At 29.8% G+C, this 21,550-nt stretch overlaps 1 protein-coding gene across 1 annotated transcript in view; it reads right to left on the bottom strand.

The window, feature by feature from the left end:
* The window catches only part of LOC106463224 (talin-1-like), a 97,403-nt gene that overhangs the window by 58,097 nt on the left and 17,756 nt on the right, over positions 1 to 21,550 (bottom strand). Inside the window, 18 exon segments of the mRNA XM_022390665.1 lie at positions 381 to 512; positions 3,153 to 3,380; positions 3,684 to 3,785; positions 3,934 to 4,101; positions 5,198 to 5,299; positions 6,984 to 7,134; positions 8,300 to 8,351; positions 9,007 to 9,259; positions 11,226 to 11,314; positions 11,701 to 11,795; positions 16,308 to 16,384; positions 17,017 to 17,118; positions 17,613 to 17,678; positions 17,887 to 17,976; positions 18,268 to 18,372; positions 19,397 to 19,460; positions 20,609 to 20,736; positions 21,266 to 21,408. Coding sequence (XP_022246373.1) covers positions 381 to 512; positions 3,153 to 3,380; positions 3,684 to 3,785; positions 3,934 to 4,101; positions 5,198 to 5,299; positions 6,984 to 7,134; positions 8,300 to 8,351; positions 9,007 to 9,259; positions 11,226 to 11,314; positions 11,701 to 11,795; positions 16,308 to 16,384; positions 17,017 to 17,118; positions 17,613 to 17,678; positions 17,887 to 17,976; positions 18,268 to 18,372; positions 19,397 to 19,460; positions 20,609 to 20,736; positions 21,266 to 21,408 — 2,147 coding nt within the window.

The following is a 21,550-nucleotide window of genomic DNA, read 5'->3' as shown; positions in this document are numbered from 1 at the left end:
AACTATGATTTATACATGACACATTTTTACGCAAAACTACAAGTTGCATGTGACACTTTTTACACAAAACTATGATTTACACACGACACGTTTTTACACAAAACTGATTTACACACAACACTTTTTTACACAAAACTATGATTTATACATGACACATTTTTACGCAAAACTACAAGTTGCATGTGACACTTTTTACACAAAACTATGATTTACACATGACACTTTTACACAAAATTGTGATTTACACACGACACTTTTTTACACAAAACTATGATTTATACATAACACTTTTTTATGCAAAACTACAATTTACATGTGACACTTTTTACACAAAACTATGATTTACACATGGCACTGGTACAAAAGAAGTAGTTTAACACCTTTGCTGCTTCTACCATTCTTGTTGTTGCATCTGCTAATAATTTGGCTGCTGCTAACAAACGTCTCTGTATGTCCGAGTCCGGCTGGGATTCTGCTTCTCCCTTAATCGACTGAATAAGTTGAGCTGTTGCCTATTATTAAAATATACACTTCATATAAAGCTGGAAATATTATATCAAAAGACCGTTTCTTCTAGGACATATACATAGTAAAAACACTGATTGGTTTTTAAATAATACAAAAATTATACAGGTACCTATAAATGTTTATATTTTAAACATTAACATCACACAAAGCTATATTATTTAGTGCTATTTTGTGGATGTTTACTGACATAACTAATTATCTAAGGGAAAAATAAACTACAAAAGAAGTATGCTCTTCTGCATCCTCAAAACATTTACTGTTGTATGTTTCAGGTTTAATCCCATATACCCAAATGGAATTTGAATCAAAGAGCACAATCAGATGTAATCAATAGTGGGATGGTTTTTAGTTCTGATACACACCCTGACCAGAAGTTAATATTAATCAACAATGAAACACATGCAGTATAAAATTTATACAAGTCTTGTGCACATACTGTAATGAAGATTATCATCAAACAATGACATAAAAGCATTGTGAATAATATGTTGACCTACAAAAGTGAAATAAATAAATTATTTCTACAGTTGAAATCCAGAATCTGCAAGGTTATAGGAAAAATAAATAAGGACATAGTTTCAATGAACCTCAAAAAAAAAGAAGAGAGAGAGAGAGAGTTGATGCAGGAAATACTGTGGATTTGATTTACGTTGATTTTCAGAAAGCATTCAATAAGGTGCCTCACAAAAAACTTGCTAAAATTGAAATCTGTGGGTGTGAGGGAAATGTTATTAAACTGAATAGAAAACTGGCTGGAGAGTAGAAAGCAGAGAGTAGTAATAAATGGAGTTAGATCTGAGTGAATCACAGTTACAACCAGTGTGCCTCAAGACTCTGCTGTTTGTGATTTAGGTTAATGATATTGACTCTGGAACGATTAACAAAAGTTTGAAGTTTACAGATGACATTAAGATTTTTGGGGCAGCTAACTATACCAAAGATGCTGCAGACTTACAGGAAGATTTAAATCATTTGATGCATTGGGCCAATGTGGCAGATGATGTTTAACTATCCAAAATGTGAGGTGATATGGGAATAGATTAAATACTGTGGTTGAAGAAAAAGGCCTTGGTGTTGTGATAAAAAAATCATTTAAGTCATCTAAAGATGTATTGTAGCTAGCAATAGGGTTAATAAAATTTTGTGTAGCATCTATAGAAATATAAAATACAGGACAAGGGATATTATTGTTTCACTGTATAGACCACTTGTTAGGCCTCATTTAGAATACTGCATACAGTTTTAGGCTTCCTTCCTCAAGAAGAACATTGAATTGTTGGAGATGGTTCAGAGAAGATCCACTGGTATGATACCTGGGATGATAGGATTGTTCTAAGAGAAGAGATTAAAATATCTAAATTTATTTTCTCTAGAGATGAGAAATGTCAGAGGGGATTTGATTGAAGTGTTTAAGATTATTAAGGGTATTGATAATATAGATCCATCAAACTTTTTTGTGTTTAGCAGTAAAAACAATAGGACAAAGGGTCATAAATTCAAATTTTGGCAGTGTAGGAGTCGTCTACAGTTTAGACAGTATTACTTTTCAAACAGGGCAGTTGGCTTTTGGAATAAGCTGCCTACAAGGGTGGTGGAGACAGAAAATTTAACTGAGTTCAAGAAAAGATTGTATGAATACATGAGTAATAAGGGGTGGTTATAGTTGGGAGCTGGAAGGGACATCCTTGATGGGTTAATAAGCTCCTTTTTGTCCCTTTAAAATTTTATGAATGTAATAAGTGCAACTAATATGTAAATAAAAATTTAGACTTATCACTGATCCACTGTGGGGGAAGCTTATTAATATTAACATCTGATCAAAGCAAGCTTCTTACACATATCACAACTAAAAATTAACCTAGTAATGAGTATAGATAATGTAACATACTGTTCTTACTCACAAAGATTAGAATGCATTGTTTTATCATCAGCTGAGTAACCTGCTGTTGGCAATACTTTTGGCCATCAATTCCAATAATATTTCACAAAAACCAGCCAGCTAAGGAAATTTAGGTTACTCCTAAATTCACATACTACGCAAAAGGTGCAAATAATCTTTATAATAAAACTATATATATATTAAACATTCTAATCAATACTGTTAATGAAAGTAATATCAGAAAAATAATGGAACATGTAAACACTAGTGATTTGTTTAAAATATATTTTATATATAACAATAAACGTCAATATGCTAAAAAGTTTAAATGTCTTTCCTATCTTATAGACCCTTCTCTTCCAACACAAATACACAAAAAATCAATGCACAGTTATATATTGGCAATGACTATACAAACAACAAAACTCATATTGGATATTTGAGACTACAATTTTTAAAAACTTTAAGTTAATCACAATAGAATAGCTAATAAAGTTATTAGTTGTGCTACCACATCATTAAATACATGATCACATACCAGAATGTCAAAGATGATCCAGGTTACGATTTTAATTTTCAATGTCCTAGCCAACTTAAATTTGACCAAATATTTTAAAATAAAAACAAAAAATACAAAGTTCTCAATGTTAAGATGTCATATTTGGAAAAACACAAAAAAAAGTAAAATAAATTTTTTAATAACAATAAGATATTTTTTTTGGAAGGAAAGATTTAAGTAGCACACCTTGGCAAGAACCTTAGCTTGTCGCACCATCTCATTGGCATCCCCTGTACTGCTGAAAAGCTTGTCTGTTGCATCAAGAATGGTGTCTACAGCACCTTCATGCTCAGAAGGCTGTCCGTATTTCTCTGGAAAACATCGAACGTGATTCAACAAATCATTAAGAGACTGAGTGACATAGGTGGCACTAGTTCCAACTTCTTTTAGCAAGGCCTCATCCTGAACAGCATTCTAGAGCAAAGAGTGATTCATATTTTAACAATATTTATGCACAGCTGTGAATATGCAAAAATAAAATACTTGCAACTGATTCATCAGGTGGAAATCAAAGTTTTATGATAAATACTAAAACATGGTAATAACAAAAACATCTTTAATATGGACGTTTCAGAATTTTCTTAAATTCCAAAACTTTCGTACTAAAGATGTTTTTGGTATCACTGTGTTATTAATATTTATTATGAAATAATATATAAATGCATTATTGTTATGGCTTTAATTAATTTTCTTGTAGGACTATATAAAATGACAAACCTGACAAACTGTAACAACATTCTCTACAGCTTTAGCCACTTCTTTTGCTGCCTCACCAAGTTGTTGTTGACAGGCAGGGTTGTTGATGGTTGGTGCAACCACCTAATTTTGTGAAAGACAGGCTTGTTCATACATTAACAGTGCAATTAAAGTAGAAAATATATATACAAGTGTTTTACTGATTCATTCTATACTGTTGTGTATAACATAAAAAAATGAATGATTAACTAACTTATGATTAATCTATTACCTTGGCACAAGCAACCAGTTGTGAAGTAGCTAATGCACACTGAGTTGCAGAGTTTATCACTCTGTTCTGCAAAGCTGGGTCATCGCATCTACTCGCCACATTTTTAGCTTTCAAAACTAAAGCTGCTGTTGCATTTGCCACTCCTTTGGCAAGGCTCAAAAGGATGTCCTAATGTTAGAGGATATAAAATAATGACGTTAAATTGGTAAAAAAAAAAGGGTTCACTAAATGATCTAATCATTATACTTATACTGGAAACAAGTTTCATTTCAAATCATAAAATAAAAATTATTAGCAGGAATTATTTTCAAATAAAACCTTATTTCATTTTTGAAAAGTAAAATACCTATTAATATCATGTTTATAAAGTTGTTTTTCACATTTACGCTACAGAGAGTTCAACTACCTGGCTTGTGATGCTTCAGATTGTTCCTACTCATATTAATAAATGAATAACAAAACAAAACATTAGATGTCATCAAACATCGTGAGGTTCAAATATGGATAAAAACTAAGGTGATCTAAATATTTTTAAGTTTTCCCCTATACTTGCCAATTATTCAACAATGATGAGAGATACTGGGTACAGCAGTCTGTTGGTCTTAATAAAGTGGTTTATCAATATGTAATTGTTTCTTATCCTACATAAGCTGCATTCTCGGTAATCAATTACAAAGAGATCAACTCTGCTAGCAGGTTTTTCTGTTAAACAAGATCTTGAATACATCTTTTCAAACAGAATAACACATTCCACAAGAGTTTGGTTTTTTATTACAAGACACAGCTTTTACAGTAAGGAAGAATATTTTTTAAAACAGGTACAACGTTTGGATTACTGGTGTGACTATCTCTGTGTACTTGAGTATGATCGCACCAGTGACTGAAATATCATACCTGTTTTATGGAATATTTTTCTTTACTGTAAAAGCTGCAATTTGTATTTAAAAATGCTTATAATCAGTAAGTAAATTAAAAATGAAACTATTAAGAGTTTGGTTTAAGTGCAATGAGCTATCTGCTGTAACTGAAGCAGGGATTGAAATCCCAACTTTAACATTATAAGCCCTCAAGCTTACTTATGAGCCACAATGTGGTTAACAAATATACACTTTATTTCTAGAAAATTTCAGTTTATCAGTTTTAAAAGATACTACCTACACTGTAATTGGACAAAATGTCTTTTCTTTATTCCATTACAAAATATTTAGTTTAAAAATTTAACTGATTTTTTCTTCTTCAAGCACTGGAAGATGTTCGTTTCTACCTGTATATCCTTGTCAACAGCATCTTCTTCACAAATGGTATACAGAACATTGTGGCTTGCCTCTCCTACACGGGTGGCAGCTTGAAGTAGGTTTTGACGAGGCTGTAATTGATTCATATCAGGAATAATTATCATCATTACTTCTGAGTTGCTTATAAATATATATATATATATATATATATATATATTTGTTACTTTTTATTTTTTAATATCAACAAGTATGTCCTGTTTACTACTCAAACTGTTATATCAAATGAGTCAGAATCATTTTCAACACATATGAACATACTTAGTAGAATTGGGTAGCAACTGTCTAGTTCAGAGCGACACTTGAGAAAGTCTTTGAGGTTTAATTTACAAAAGTAGCTCAGGTAGAAAGGACATACTGAAAGACTTCTGTCTTTCATCTTCAGATCAGCTTCTACTGACTTCTGCAGGGGTGTATACAGTTTGTAGGAAAATTGAAGTGGATGTGACACGATTGGCTGGTGGTTCTTGTAACATGGTAAATAGAGCAAGTGACGATTTGACCAATGACCTGAATCTCTGTTTAACTATGGTTTTCTCATATTAATGTAGAAGGATTCACTAATTTTCCAGAATTTATCTGAGTCAATATTTCTAACTATCCCAGTCTATTTTATGTACAGTCAACATGGCAGAATTTTGTGTTTTTATCAGTCTTGTGCAGTCTTTATTTTCTTTTATTTCTTCCTCAAAGTGTTTTCCAGTTTCTCCAACATAGATTCATTTACTGTAGCATGCATGATATTTTGTTTGTTGTCAGATCCGAGTGTTCTGTAAATTTTCCTGCAGACCTGTGTTGAATTGTCAGATCTGAATGTTCTGTAAGATTCCCAGCAGACCTGTGTTGAATTGTCAGATCTGAATGTTCTGTAAGATTTCCAGCAGACCTCAATGTTGAATTGTCAGATCTGAGTGTTCTGTTACACTTTCAGCAGACTTCAATGTTGAATTGTCAGATCTGAGTGTTCTGTAACATTTCCAGCAGACCACAATGTTGAATTGTCAGACCTGAGTGTTCTGTAACATTTCCAGCAGACCTCAATGTTGAATTATTATGGATACTCCTTTTATCTTCTCACTCAGGTTTTGCATCTGTTTTATAAATTTGCATTTTTATGTTTTTCAAGCTATTGGTGAGGAAACAGAATGGGTACCTCTCTAGTTTCTTCACCAATAGCTGACCTGAAGATTAAAGACGGAAAACTTTTGATACATCACCCTTTCCACCTGAATTATTTTCATAGATTAGCCCTTGAAGTCTTTCTCCTCAAGTATCAATCTGAAAAAGGCAGTTACTGCCCATTTCAACTTTGTTTGTTCATCATGAAGACTGTCTAAATCATCCATAAAAGAACATTCATCTTGGTGATTAATACTGATGAAAAAAAAACTGACAAATTCTAGTGACATGGAGGCTATAAAAGAATACTATGTAAACACCTGCTATACTACTTAATTGAACAATTATGTTTTTATCTGGTCTAACCTTACAAATAAAAATCATTCCAAGTCCAAACTAATCCTAACAGGTCAAAATTTTTTCTTTGTGATTAATTGCAGTAAGAGCTATATGGAAAAATTAAACAGTAAAACTGATATTAACAGTTTACTCATGTTAAGTGTAATAGATATTTAACTCTTTTGTATAATCTTTGAAGAAAGAGAATGTGTAAAAAACACGGCACATTAGCATCTCCAATATCTGTGACCTAGTACCTTGGTTACCTATAAATGTTACTACACAACATATCTGTTCTACCTCTTTGCTATCAGGCTCAGCAGCTTTTAGAAGATCATAAAAGGCCAGACAAAGGTTTCTTGCAGCATCAAGTAAGTTATCTCCTTGACTTTCATCCATCAGTGCAGCCATAACTTTTACATCTTTCGACATTTCCGGAAGATTAGTAGTACTGTAACAATGCATCAATCGTTATACACAATTTAAAACTGAGCAACTTGAGAGAAATTTTATTGACACATACAAACACAACTAAATGCTTTACACCATTCCCACATACTGTTTTATTATAAATAATTTCTAAACTAATTTTATATTTTAAGTGAATTGAACCATGCAGCATGTTATTCAGAACAAATCACCACTTTTGCTCAGTGGTTAAATTGAGATTCTGAAAGAGGTGAAACTCCTTCTTGTAACTCATTTTGACATTCCACTCAGAAGATCAGGAACTGTAATGGCTTGAATCCTCAAGCAGTGGAACATCATTACGGATCATTCTGTCCAAACTTACCCCTGCTTAAACCCCTCCAGAAAGGATAATATTAAGTGTATTACCACATATTTTGAAGACTCTTAGTCTAGCATGAATCAAAGAGAGTTGCACCACAGCTATCTTTCTTTTTGAAGATGGCCTCAGGTTGGGTGATGTTTATGTAACCGTGTTGAGGATGGCCTCAGGTTGGGTGATATATATATATATATCATGGTGTTGAAGATACCCTCAGGTTGGGTGATGTATGTATATATAATGGTGTTTATAACATCAATACAAAACCTATAACCTGAGCACTTTCAAAAGATAGGCCTTCCTTCATTGGGGGAAACTGTTTGCCTCTGATAAAGAAAGGTCCCTTTTTGAAAATGCTTGGGTTGTAAGGATTTGTATTTTTGTGTTAAGTTTATTTTTTTGAATCTATATGTTTTACTAGCATTATGATGATGTTTATAACAAGCTCTACATTGCACGATCAGAAACACCATTCTGTGACATTTTCTTATACAATATCATGAAAACTTCCAATTATAAACTGTATCATTTATAATTGATAAACTGGCAAAGGACGACTTGAGTCACAATGTGTGTATGGCTTGCGAAAAAAGTTCAGTTAAACTGCTAAATGTCTTTTCTTACTGGTAAGCTTATCCAAACCAATACAAATAAAAATGAGATATTTAAATATTTTAAACCTAATGTGATACGGCCTAACCCTGAAACTTACTTTAAGGTACTTAAGACATCGGAATAAGTTCCTGCAGAATGTTAAGTCACTTGTATGTTAGTATCAGAGACAATAAGATGACTGTTCTAAATGGAAAAAAAGAAAAATACTTACATGATGTTGATAGCTGTACCAACTCCTGTGTGATCAACATCTTCTGGTGAGCCTAGAAATAAACTAGTGATTTAAGTTCAAAACTGTTTACAATTTAAGTTTACAATTCAGTAAACAAAGAAAGAACCATTTTATGAAATATATTCAAAAACTAATAATTCCCAAAACACCTGTGTAAGTAATTTTGTTTTATACTGTCCTTGTTTTAAGCCTCTTGACACTTGACTGATCATTTTATCCTTTAAATCATAAAGAAGTGGTGTTTGAGAGACAGCTAATGAATAGAACTAGAAACCTAAATAACATAAATCAAAATTGACACACACAATTTCTATATTAATAATTTCTAATTATTTAATTTGTACATATTTTGGGATAAAGATTCTGTAGCTAATTAAGAGGGGATGAGTTCTTTCCATACAAACTATCAAATTCTGTTTATTCAACACTTTACAAGTTAATATATCTAGCTTATGAATACTGTTCAATCAGTCAGTCGGACAAATTTCTGAATATTAAAAAAAACTCAAGACATTCCTTATAATTTAATGTTAGATCTAGATGTACCAGCAACTTAATCCAGGAACTGTAATGAAGCCTAAAGAGGTAAGTCCTATGTCTAATTTAAAACCAATTTTCAGTTAGATGACTTTTCATTTCAGCTTAATTTTTAGTAGTATTTTAATATCAAATCTTTTTTAACTCACCAGAGGTCAGAGTGATAACCTGGGCAGTGGCAGCATTCATTGCTCCAAGATGAGAAGACACACTTTGCTTTTTGACATCAAAGGTATTCTGTCTCCACTGCAGTGAAGTAGGATCTGTTCCCAACTCTGGAAGATCTGCTTTTATCTGCAGTTCTTTCTGAGCCAAGTCCACAGCATCTCGTCCTGCATCAATTGAGCTCAACAGGGCTCGCTGGGGTTCTGTCAATGTGCTGTGTACCTTCGGATGTTGGGGCTGAAAAACAGGATAAAATATGTTAACCCTCTCACTACAAGCTCAGTCAATTCAACCTAAAAACTTAACCCCAAATTGACCTTTAGAGTTTCCATACTATAATTTCTTGTATTCTTTTTTTTTGTATTGTCGTGAAATTTTGCATGCTTTCACTAAGTACACAAAAAATCACAAATATTAATGGAGTATTTTAAGAAAAACGTGATTTTCACATTAAAATTTAAGATATTTTTTTATCTGAAAATTCTCAAATTTCATTGGTGTAATTCTTTTTGACTAGTCCATGTGCACAGTGATTTTCATGATAAGATTAAAAATACTTTTCTTCATCTCAAAATTCTCCAATTTCATTGCCGTAATCTCTAAAACCTCTTAAATAAATTTCAAACCTTTTTTTTCAGTAAAACTTTATATCTTATCTGTTATTTTCTCTACCTTAACTCTATACAAGGTTGGTCAATCTGACCGACCTCATAACCACCCTAAAAAAATATAAAATAAATCTAAATTAGCCTTCTTTATATCTAGAATGACTTCAAGCTGTAATATGAAATTACATTTGTTTATGCTAAATAGCTTTAAATTAATAACAGTATTCATCTTTTTCTATTTTAATTTTATTTTTTATTCCCCTTTGAACTAATATTCCCACCACACAACTTATAAATAACTTTGAAAATGTATAGCTCAAGTTATCCTATCGAATTACATCATGCACGGGCTACTGGTGTGTTGCTCATGAGTGTACCTTGTTTTTATTATATTACTATTATTATTTACCTAAATTAAAATTAACTAATCTAAAAGAGTTTATTATTTTTATGATTTAGTTACTTTTATAATAATAAATAAAAAATACACATGAAAAACAAGAAATAAAGTACTTACCTGGGCCTTCTTTTTTTTGCTGTCAACACTTAAGCCTACTTTTTATATTGATGGTAGTATTACACTAACTATTTGTTATTGAATTAAATAATGCACCAAAGAACACAGAATAATAACATGCAAAAAGCAGACAATGTCCTATAACTATCAAAATTTTTTGGTTTTCTAACTATGCATTAAAAATTCAGCCAAGCTTGTCGATGTGTTTCCCACGTGAATAAAGTCAAGACAATTTTCTGTACATAAAACAATGTAATATAATACGAATAAAACTTTGACTTTCTATTGGTTATAAATAACATAGTATTAAACAACAGGGAGAACCACTGGTAATTTGTGAAAGAGAGAATGAAACAGGTGGGCATAGCATGAGAGGTCTGCTTTTCTAGTTTATGGCTCTGTAGCCAAATAAAACTGAAGGCTATAAAAATTATGTTTTGGCTGGGCAATGACAACATTATAGTGAGTAATGTACGTTAAATTTCATGCTTCTTGGAGGGGTAGTAAATAAATTAGAGAAGTGGGGATACCTAGAGAGCAATTGTCATACTAAGGGAATTTGAGGATTTTTTTAAATATTACCTTATAAAACTCAGAATGTAAAAGTTCAATAATATTAAAATTTGGATTATTATCCATGTTTTCATGGCAAGTTTCAAAGAATTTTAATTCACTAACATAAAAAACTGGTACACTAATAATAAGCAAAACAAAACTTTTTCATACAGAGACAGGTATGGAGCTGTTCAGATGTTTCCTTAAAAGTTAAGTTTTGATTTAGATTTTACTCAAAATATTCAGACATTGTTTTTAAAATTCAGAATTTTTAACTGTAAAAAAATTTAATTATTTCAGAACTCAGACAGTTTACAAAAAGAGATTTGCCTAACGGAAGAGAATGATAGAATAAAAATATTTTTATTAGACAAAATTAAGTGATTAGAGAATTAAATTACTTTATCGTCAGTCAAACATGTAACACATTGATATTTGGCTCTTAAGCTTTTGACAATAAACAAATACCTTGTATAATATATACTGCATGCATTTTTCAATTACTTATGAGTGAAATACTTACCGTAGTAGGTGCGTAAGCACTATGGGCTTGTCCTTTTATTTCTCCATAAAGAACTCCTTGCATGTGACCTGTGCTGTAGTTCTGAGCCCCTAGAAATATTTAAGAAAAGTGAAAACTGTCTATTTCTAATAAGTGGTAAAATTATCTTTATCCAAAACACATATGCAAATGAAATATATAATTGAAATTTATTGTTTTGTTTTTTTACTTTTAACAGTATATAAATGGGACTCTACAATTAATGAGATTATAAAAGACACAACAAACAAAATATTGATAGAGATTCTCTGTTCATGCCATGTCACATAAAAGGATTTGTTAAGGACTGTTCAATTAACTTTATGCTGTAAGATGTAAAGCAAAAAACTGTCAATAATTATAAATAAATAGATGTGTATCAACCAGATCTTTTTTTTTCATTAAAATCGAAGCTAGATACTTAGAACATTTGATTTTTTTCAAGGTATTTTCTTACCATCTGCTCCACTTCTCATAACAGCAGGAATTGCAATTGAACCTGAGCTGGCATGTGATAGCTTTGCTGCTGGGGTATGTTGTAGAATTGTGGCCCTAAATATCACAAACAAAAGAAATTATTAAACATTAATAACAACAATGGTTCTAAATACCAACAACAAAGGAAACTATTAAACATTCATAACAACAATGGTCCTAAATACCAACAACAAAGGAAACTATTAAACATTCATAACAACACTGGTTCTAAATACCAACAACAAAAGAAATTATTAAACATTAATAACAACAATGGTCCTAAATACCAACAACAAAAGAAACTATTAAACATTCATAACAACAATGGTCCTAAATACCAACAACAAAAGAAATTATTAAACATTAATAACAACAATGGTCCTAAATACCAACAACAAATTAAATTATTAAACATTAATAACAACAATGGTTCTAAATACCAACAACAAAGGAAACTATTAAACATTCATAACAACAATGGTCCTAAATACCAACAACAAAGGAAACTATTAAACATTAATAACAACAATGGTCCTAAATACCAACAACAAAAGAAACTATTAAACATTCATAACAACATTACAGGTACTTCTTGTATACACTTTACAAATGTACTCTCATTAAAATTGTTCTAATTAAAACGTGGTTAAAACTGAGTAGCAAAATGGAGAAACAAAAGCACACACATACACAGAAAAGGTTGAACTCATGGCCAATTTAACTATGACTAAATGTCTTATAATGTTACACAGTTTTAGGTTCTTTACGTAGTTTTAAATATATATTTGAATGCTGTAGCATGATATTAAGATAACGATATAAAAAAAGTGACAGTCTCTACTGGTGACTTTTATAAACCACAATTTCATTGGGATTTTTATTCTGGGAAAATTGAAATATTTTATTTTAATAATTTTTTTTAAGTATATTTATCAAATAACTTCTCTATTTCTCTGAATCTCCATTTGTGAACCTACGAGCTTAGGTTCAGGAATTTTTTAAAACACAAAAGAAAAACTTTTCAATCCTTCAACAGGTGAAAACTAGAAAGTATTCAAAACAATCAAATACATTTTTCTTGGAACTCCTGGCTAATCACTGGTGAAACAACAAACAGAAAAGAGCATCTAAAACAATAACAATGTATTCTATTTTGACCCAATAAACTATAAAAAGAATACAAACAGCTTTGAATGGTGATCACTTTCTACTTTAAGAAAGAAAAGAAAAGAGTAGCTTCATTACATCTTCTTTTGTAAATCCTGGTTTATAATTGGGTATTTCTAAAACCAATAAAATATTTTATCTATCTGCAGCAAATAAAAAGGACTCTTGGTCAAAGCTTCACATGGATATTTAAGCACATAAAACAGATGTATTTATATACACAAAACACATGTATTTGTACACATAAAACACAGATACTTGTATACATAAAACACACATAGAAATAAAAATTATATTTTAAATACACATTTTTCCTTTTGATTCACAAGTTACATATTATATTAATTTTTTCTCTTGACTTTTTAAAGTACTAACCTTGACCTCTCCTGCTTTCAGCATGCACGTAAAACAAATCATTCTGATTAGGATAATAATAACACCAAGATACAGATATTTTCTACCATTTTAAAGCCACAGCTGTTAATGTTATTATTCTAGGGAAAGTTTCACTATGCTTAAAAAATGCATAAACCAAAAACACACAAATATCAGAAACATGCAATGTTACCCTTTAGAGAACTTTCAGAGTAACAAATCGACTTCTCATTCTTAATGCCTTATTAGAACAGTTATTCAAACCACGTGCATGTTCAGGCAATCAAAAAGTGATACAAAATCAATTTTTCATTTCATTGGACAATACCTTTTTTAATCTGTTTTCTTAACTCAAAATGCGACAACAGTGCATAGTTTAGATTGTACATAATCCTAAAACATGAAGCATTTTAGGTTAGACACATGAAAAAATAAAAATAAGACTTAATAATCTGTATCTCCTCATTAACCAACTGGCATATTATACATTTTTGGGAAAATAATACAAAAATTATAGCAAAATTCCCATTTCTTAATTCTCATGCTTTATTTTGCGTAACACGTCGCTATATTACAATATGTTTGCTAGTGTAAAATGTCCTTTAGAGTTTGAACATTACAAGTTTCACAGTGAAGGATGAGAATGAATTTTATGTGGTATATTCACTACAAATTATTTCCAGAAATTCATAAGATATGTTTTAAAATCAGAAAAAATCACTTCTGAGATGCTCTTATAATAGCAGTTTAAGTTTTACAATTCAAGCATTCCTCCAACTTATCACATGATGGGTCATAATTCCAACTTTAAAACTCCCAGGGCTGTGTTTTCATCAAAATAAATTTATAAGGGGAGTTTCTGATATCAGTATTTAACTCTGTCTATATGGGCTTAGTCACTTTGACCAACCTGGCAACCAGGTGGCATGAAACTATACATACTATAATTTTTAATGTAGTAGGCATATCTTGATGAAATTCGTCAAGCTTTTACTAAACATAAGTATTTTGTACATAAAATAAAATAAATTGTAATTATGTATTTTTACTTAAGATCTGTTTGTGAATATATGAAGTCAGAGTGACTCCGAGTGTTACTCAGACTCTAATTATTTTAATTTTAAGATTAAAAACACTTTTTTTTCATCTTAATGTTTTCAAAGTCCATAAGTTGCATAACCTCTAGAACCTCCTATATGAATATCAAGTTTTTAGGCAATAAAACTTTATATACTATCCATTATTTTCTCTACCCTAACTCTAAACGGACTTGGATGATTGGACCAACTTTATAACCATCACAAAAAAATATGAAATAATTCTTGCTTACCCCCTTTTTTTTTGGATGACTAAAGCTTGTAACATAAAATTACAATTATTTATCTTAAACAGTTAAGGTTTGTTTGTAATTAAATACAAAGCTATACTGTGGGCTATTCATGCTGTGTCCACCACAGGTATCAAATCCCAATTTTTGGCACTACAAGACCACAGAGCCTTAAGGCTCATAACAGTTTAAATATTATTATTTAATTTTATTGTTTTATTGCTCTTTGAGCAGTGTATATCTAACAATCCAGTAATACAAGCTGTAAATTAAACTGTGAATGTGTAGCTCAAGTTAGTGTATTGATTGACACAATACATATTACAAGCTACTTTCGAGTATACCTCATAGAGAAATTTTCATATTATTACTTTTTCATCATCTAATACAAAAAAAATTCAAATTTTTTACATTTTAGTTACTTTTATAAAAAATAAAAAATGTACATAAGAAACAAGAAATTAGTACTTACATTTGGCTTTTTTTTTTTTATCTGTCTCCTGATGAAACTTAAGCCTAATCTTTTTTTTTATAAATATAGCAATAGTACATCAAATAATTTTTATTCATTTCAAATATTCACTTCAAAACACAAAATAATAAAACACAAAAAGAAAACACTGCTCTCTAATTATTGTAATATAACTGGCTTTCTAACTAAGACATAAGTGCTTTAAAGTAATTCCATTAGCTGTTCAATCGGAACTCAACAACAGTGACTTTCAATCTGTAGGAAAAATAACTAAAAATCTTTACTGAGAACAAGCTTTGATGGTACATCATTTGTCAAATTAAAACTTTGTCTTTTTCTTGGTTATAAACGAGGTAATACAAAATATCAGAGAAAATTATTGACAATTTGTGAAAAAAAAAGGACCTGATAGGATGGCATGGCAAGCAAGTTTAACCTCCATAAACAAAGAAGGTTGAAGGCTATAAAATTAGAAAATGCTTTAGTAATATCTATACCATACTCAGGACATCATAGAAAGGTGATGAAAAAATATAAACGTTGGAGTGAACAAATGACACCTTACACAGACAAGCGGAGACTGAGAATGTATTTAAACATTTCCTTTTAAATTTGAAATTAAAACTTATATAATACTAAAAACCCTATTTATTAGCTACATTTTTATTTCAAGTTTATTTGTATAAAATGATAATATATAGAGTAGTTTAATTAAATTCTGAATGTAACTGTAAAATCATGATATGCACACTTTGACCTTTCAGTATCAAACATGTTAATGATTTGAATTACCCCAATATTTGAAGTTTTATATAAGATTATTTAAACATACAAGAACTAGTTGTTTTTTTATAAAGCTCATTTAATAATGGTTTCATGCACATATCAAATTTTAACGACAACACGAGTAAGCTTTCACTTACACACACATACACACATACTTTATAAAAAGCATCAATTGCAACAACAACATGAGTGAGCATAAAACACACTTTATAGGAGCATAAAATACAAAAATAAACATGAGGCTTTCTCAATTTACACCCATTTTTAGTTCAAGAAAACTCTGATAAAGATAAGTAAGTAATAAGGTTTTTATTATAAAAAAAAAGAAATAAAATTACATAACTCCATAAGATAAGCCTTTACAAAAGTACAGTACTACATAACATTATTAAGGTTAGAATAAACCAAGGTCACCAAGTATTTCAGATAATTAAATAAGTAGCAATTCACATGTACTCACTTTGCAGGAGAAACACTGTCCTCCACCATTGTAGAACCCTCATCTCCTTCAATACCAAAGTGGTCTTTAGATTTTTGCTGAAGACAAAAAACAACTATCAGATACTCTTATGTATCTGAGCAATTATGCAAATATGCTGCATGTCATGGATATGTTATTATCAAACAAAATTATCAGCACTATACTTCATTAGCTGTCATATCCCTTTATTTCATGGTTACAAACAATAAGCCAGCATTAAGGAAATGGCTAGGTTAGTGAGCTTTTTCAACGTTGACTCCGAGACCATAAAGATAAGCAAACTACTTCAGATACAACAAAAAGTCTTTTATTTTCCATCAAACGTGAAACAATTTGAGCATTTTTACAAAATGGATATGAATTGGGCTGACTTTGAACTTTAAAGTCATAAATTCATGACCATGAATGAAAATGATACAATGTTTATATTGGTGGAGTGTATAAAATAAACCAAACTTAAAATTTTTAGTTTCGAACAGGATTTACTCAGGATACCACATCACTATATACTAAGAATATTAGTAAAAAAATGTTTTGAAGCATAAAAGAAAATGGTTGAACAAATACAAAATAACAATAATATATATATTTATTTAGAAATAAAAAACTCTTCTCTCTCTTGTAGCAAAAACTTGAAACAATATTTAAACAAGATAAGAGTAATATCTTCAAAATAAAAAGTTCTTACCTTTTTCAAAATAATATCTATATACCCTGCAATAAGTTGAGAGATCTGCTCACCCTCTGTTGTCTGAACAGAGTAGTATGAATCAGAATAGTCACCAAAGTCCTTGACAGAAATAAAAAAAAACATGGAAAGCCCTTTTAATGTACTGAAGAACAAATCAGTGTGTGTTCTTTCAAAGTTTAATTCTAGACTATAAACTTTATCAACCACCACTAGACTTTTAGAACTTTAATAATACAAGATGGATTGTTGACTAATTCTAAAGCATTCTAAAGTGTATCATACACTTATTTTAAAACTTCAATAATACAAGATATTTTGTTGACTAATTCTAAAGCAATAATAAACTTTTATTAAAACCTCAGTAATACAAGATGTATTGTTGACTAATTCTAAAGCAATGATACACTTTTATTAAAACTTTAATAATACAAGATATATTGTTGACTAATTCTAAACCAATGATACACTTTTATTAAAACTTCAATAATACAAAACGTTTTGTTGACTAATTCTAAACCAATGATACTTTTGAAAAGAACAGCTAAACCCCCAATATCCACTGACACACCATCCCTAGAAACTTGTAAACTCACCAGTGTGAAACTGTTTGGTGATGCTGCCCATCTTCTAACTGTAGTCAATGGCCAAGTCTTTAATATCTAAAAGGAACAATGTTGAAAGAATAGTAGAAAGGATAAACAACTTGGAAAAGTTTGTTTTATAATCTGTTTTAAAACTAGCGTTTTTTATAAATTATTGGGAATTATGATAATTTGATTTTTTTCAAATACTACTTTATCAATAATTCATATCATTAAGCAATGCTCATTTCAATTATTACTAATATAATATTTCATTTCACCCTACCTCTTTCGTCTTTTCATCTAATCTTAAAACACTGTCCTTTGTAACTCCAAGCAACCGAGGTACCAATTTGTTTTTGCCCTTCATTTTTTCCTGAAAGTAGTGAAAAACATTTTATAGTTTGTGGATGAAAGAAACCTCAGTCAAACTAAAGTGAAATTTATGATATATCTAAACAATGAGTCTAAGAAAAAACGAACTACAAAAGTCTGTACATTTGATAATAATAACAATAGCAATGTAAACTTGGTTTACAGACGACATTACAGTCATGATCACTTCTACATCACAAAACTTGAGAATATACAAAATACCAGTGAAAGAACTGATGCTGAAACATCTTCTTCATGGTAGAAAATAAAAGTAATAAAAACAACTGCTTACCTTGACCAAAAAGAATGTAACGCCATATGTTCTAAGGGAACGGGCAAGTGACACATATTTGACCTTGGCCTCAATTTCACTTAGGTGCAGGCATGTTTTATGTTCCTAAATAGAAAATACATTATTATTAGTGTAAATCATGTATAATCAGTTTAATGAAAAACACATCATTATTAGTGTAAATCATGTATTATCAGTTTAATGAAAAACACATCATTATTAGTGTAAATCATGTATAATCAGTTTACTAAAATACATCATTATTAGTTTAAATCATGTATAATCAGTTTACTGGAAAATACATTATTATAAATGTAAATCATGTATCATTGGTTTACTGAGAAATACATGGATAAATTTACCAATACAACTAATACAGTGACATTATATATAATAAACTATATAACTGTAGTAACATACATGGATAAATTTTACAATACAACTAATACAGTGACATTATATATAATAAACTATATAACTATAGTAAAATACATGGATAAATTTAACAATACAACTAATACAGTGACATTATATATAATAAACTATATAAATATAGTAAAATACATGGATAAATTTAACAATACAACTAAAACAGCAACATTATATATAATAAACTATATAACTATAGTAAAATACATTAATAGATTTACCAATACAACTAATACAATGACATTATATATAATAAACTATATAACTGTAGTAACATACATGGATAAATTTTACAATACAACTAATACAGTGACATTATATATAATAAACTATATAACTATAGTAAAATACATGGATAAATTTACAATACAACTAATACAGTGACATTATATATAATAAACTATATAACTATAGTAAAATACATGGATAAATTTATAATTTTTCCTTGTGCTAAGTATTTTGAAAAATATTATTCTTAATATTAAACATTACTGTAATACTTCAATTCATTCATACGTAAATGTGTGTTTAGCCTTCACTACAAAGAAAAAATGCTCCTCTTACCTCTGTCCTGCACATTCTGAATTAAGCCATCTATTAAACTTTTTTACACAATTTCTATTCAATCCTCAACATCACTTTAAACTTTTTCAAGTTCAAAACACTAAAAATAAAGGAAGACATGATTCAAGATTCATACCACAAATATGTTCTTTTCAATTCCTTTTACTTTCCAGTAATCTTTTGGCAAAAACTCCTTGATGCTGCAAAGAGAATACAATAATTATATAGAAATCACCCCCACAGCATGAGTACCAATATGATTACCATTTTTGTAAAATCTTATTTCATTCTTATCTCTATTGTTTGAAGCAATAAATGGTAATACACACACATTTAAAGCATATATTCAATACTAATTATAAACTTTTTTCTATACATTAATAGTCACAAGTAACACTTTTTTTTCAAAACTGAGTAGTGCTCTTTATATAGACTAAGAGGGACAATTAAGTTTATGAATTAAATAATCTCAGTGTACAATATATCATGATACACAAAGCTGTTACTACACAAATTAGCATCTACTCTACTAGTGTAAGGCTTAGTGATTATGTGGATGTGTCTATCAATGTAACACTAAATATATGGAAAGTGCTGGACAAATGCCAAACATTCACAAGTGAAGTACAAAATAAATTTCAGTTTCATTTATCATAGTAAAATATTTACTTAGCATTTACTGGATACCATTCAAAATTAACCTAAATCTCAAGAGAAAAGCAATGCGTGTCGGATTCTGAGATCCAATTTATTGCAATACAATTGGGAGTAAACATCTATATTATGTACAGAAAAACATTTTTTACCTAAGCCAGTTTTGTACTTTTTTAAATAATGTCTCAAGAAATTTCATGAAAATTATTTTCATATGTATATTTAAATTACATGTTCCTCTTAAAGTAAATTTACATTTATTTCCTAAAATTAAATTAATAAGTTTGAAATTTGCAACACCAGACCACATGAAATCTGGCAATGAAATAAATTTTGTAAATATTTAACCTTACTGTCATTCAAGGGTACAAAATATTTTACATTTTTACATCTTTTTCACAATCACAAGTCTTTTAAAATACTTAAAATATACATTGGTTCCAATTAATATAATAGTGTTGGTTATTAAGCTTCAAATTTATGATTACATCTTTAAATTTATTTTACTAATTACTCAAACAAAAAACAACTTTGTGCATGTTTTAATTTTTAAATTCCTCTTTATATCTAACTTTCTATCAACTTCCTTAAGAAAAAAAAATATTTATTAATATGCTATAAGCAAATCCCTTCGAAAGGACTAATTTTTTAAAATCATTTTTAACTTTTAAGCCATCTGGCTTTATTAACATACTCAAGAAAACCGGGCTTGTGTTTCAGTTCACTGTGATCCCCAAACTGAATCTGACATTGAATTCCTGCAAACTTGCATGCCTGTTCATATGTGACTGGATGTGTTCCATTAAGAATTGCATCTCGTGCCTTAAAAGTAATAAAACATAATTAGAAAAAAGAAATCTCTCTCTCCTTGAAGAATTTATAACAATTTTTATGCTAATGTGATTTGTAGCTAATATTAAGACACTTATCATAAAAATCAAACTCTGAAGCTCTTTTTTTTTTTACATAGACTATTAATACCATAAATGATACACACAAAAGTAAAAAATACTGCTGTAAACAATCTTTCTGAGTTCTTAAAATTGGTTTTGAAACATTTTTTTACATTACTTTGTATCAGCAAGGCATTATTATTCCTGTTCACCTCATCTATACATTTCAAGTTGTTAACACACAAAATCAAATGCTACCTGTCAGTAAACAGTAAAATGAACATTTACATTCAACCAGTTATTAAAACATAACATTTAAACATTTTACACAAGAACTTTAAACTACCACACGATAGTAAAGACTAAACAGATACTTGTTTAGATAATCAATGCACAAAATCTGTTTTTATACAACATATAGTTTACGAACATATATATATAAAAACACACACACATACCTGTACATACAACAAATTCAACTGAACAGGATCTCTTGAGTCAACATTCTGGTCAGAAAAGAAAAACTTTCGTCGTAGCAAGAGAGTTTCTTCCTCATTTATACCTTGCTCCCTCAAAGTCTTTGAATGGTCAACCCAGTTTACTATGTTAACAAAAAAGGAGGGGGGAACAACAACTTAAACAAAAAGCTAAAATGTTGGACAGGAATTGAGAATAATTCTACAAATTTCTATTACTTTTTCCTTAAAGCAGAAATAACACAAACTGATCTTAAGACAGATAAT

The sequence above is a fragment of the Limulus polyphemus genome, unplaced genomic scaffold (genome assembly GCF_000517525.1).
Source record: "Limulus polyphemus unplaced genomic scaffold, Limulus_polyphemus-2.1.2 Scaffold1351, whole genome shotgun sequence".
Classification (NCBI taxonomy): domain Eukaryota; kingdom Metazoa; phylum Arthropoda; class Merostomata; order Xiphosura; family Limulidae; genus Limulus; species Limulus polyphemus.
Note: the sequence above shows the minus strand (reverse complement) of the source record. Positions and strands in the feature narration are given on the sequence as shown.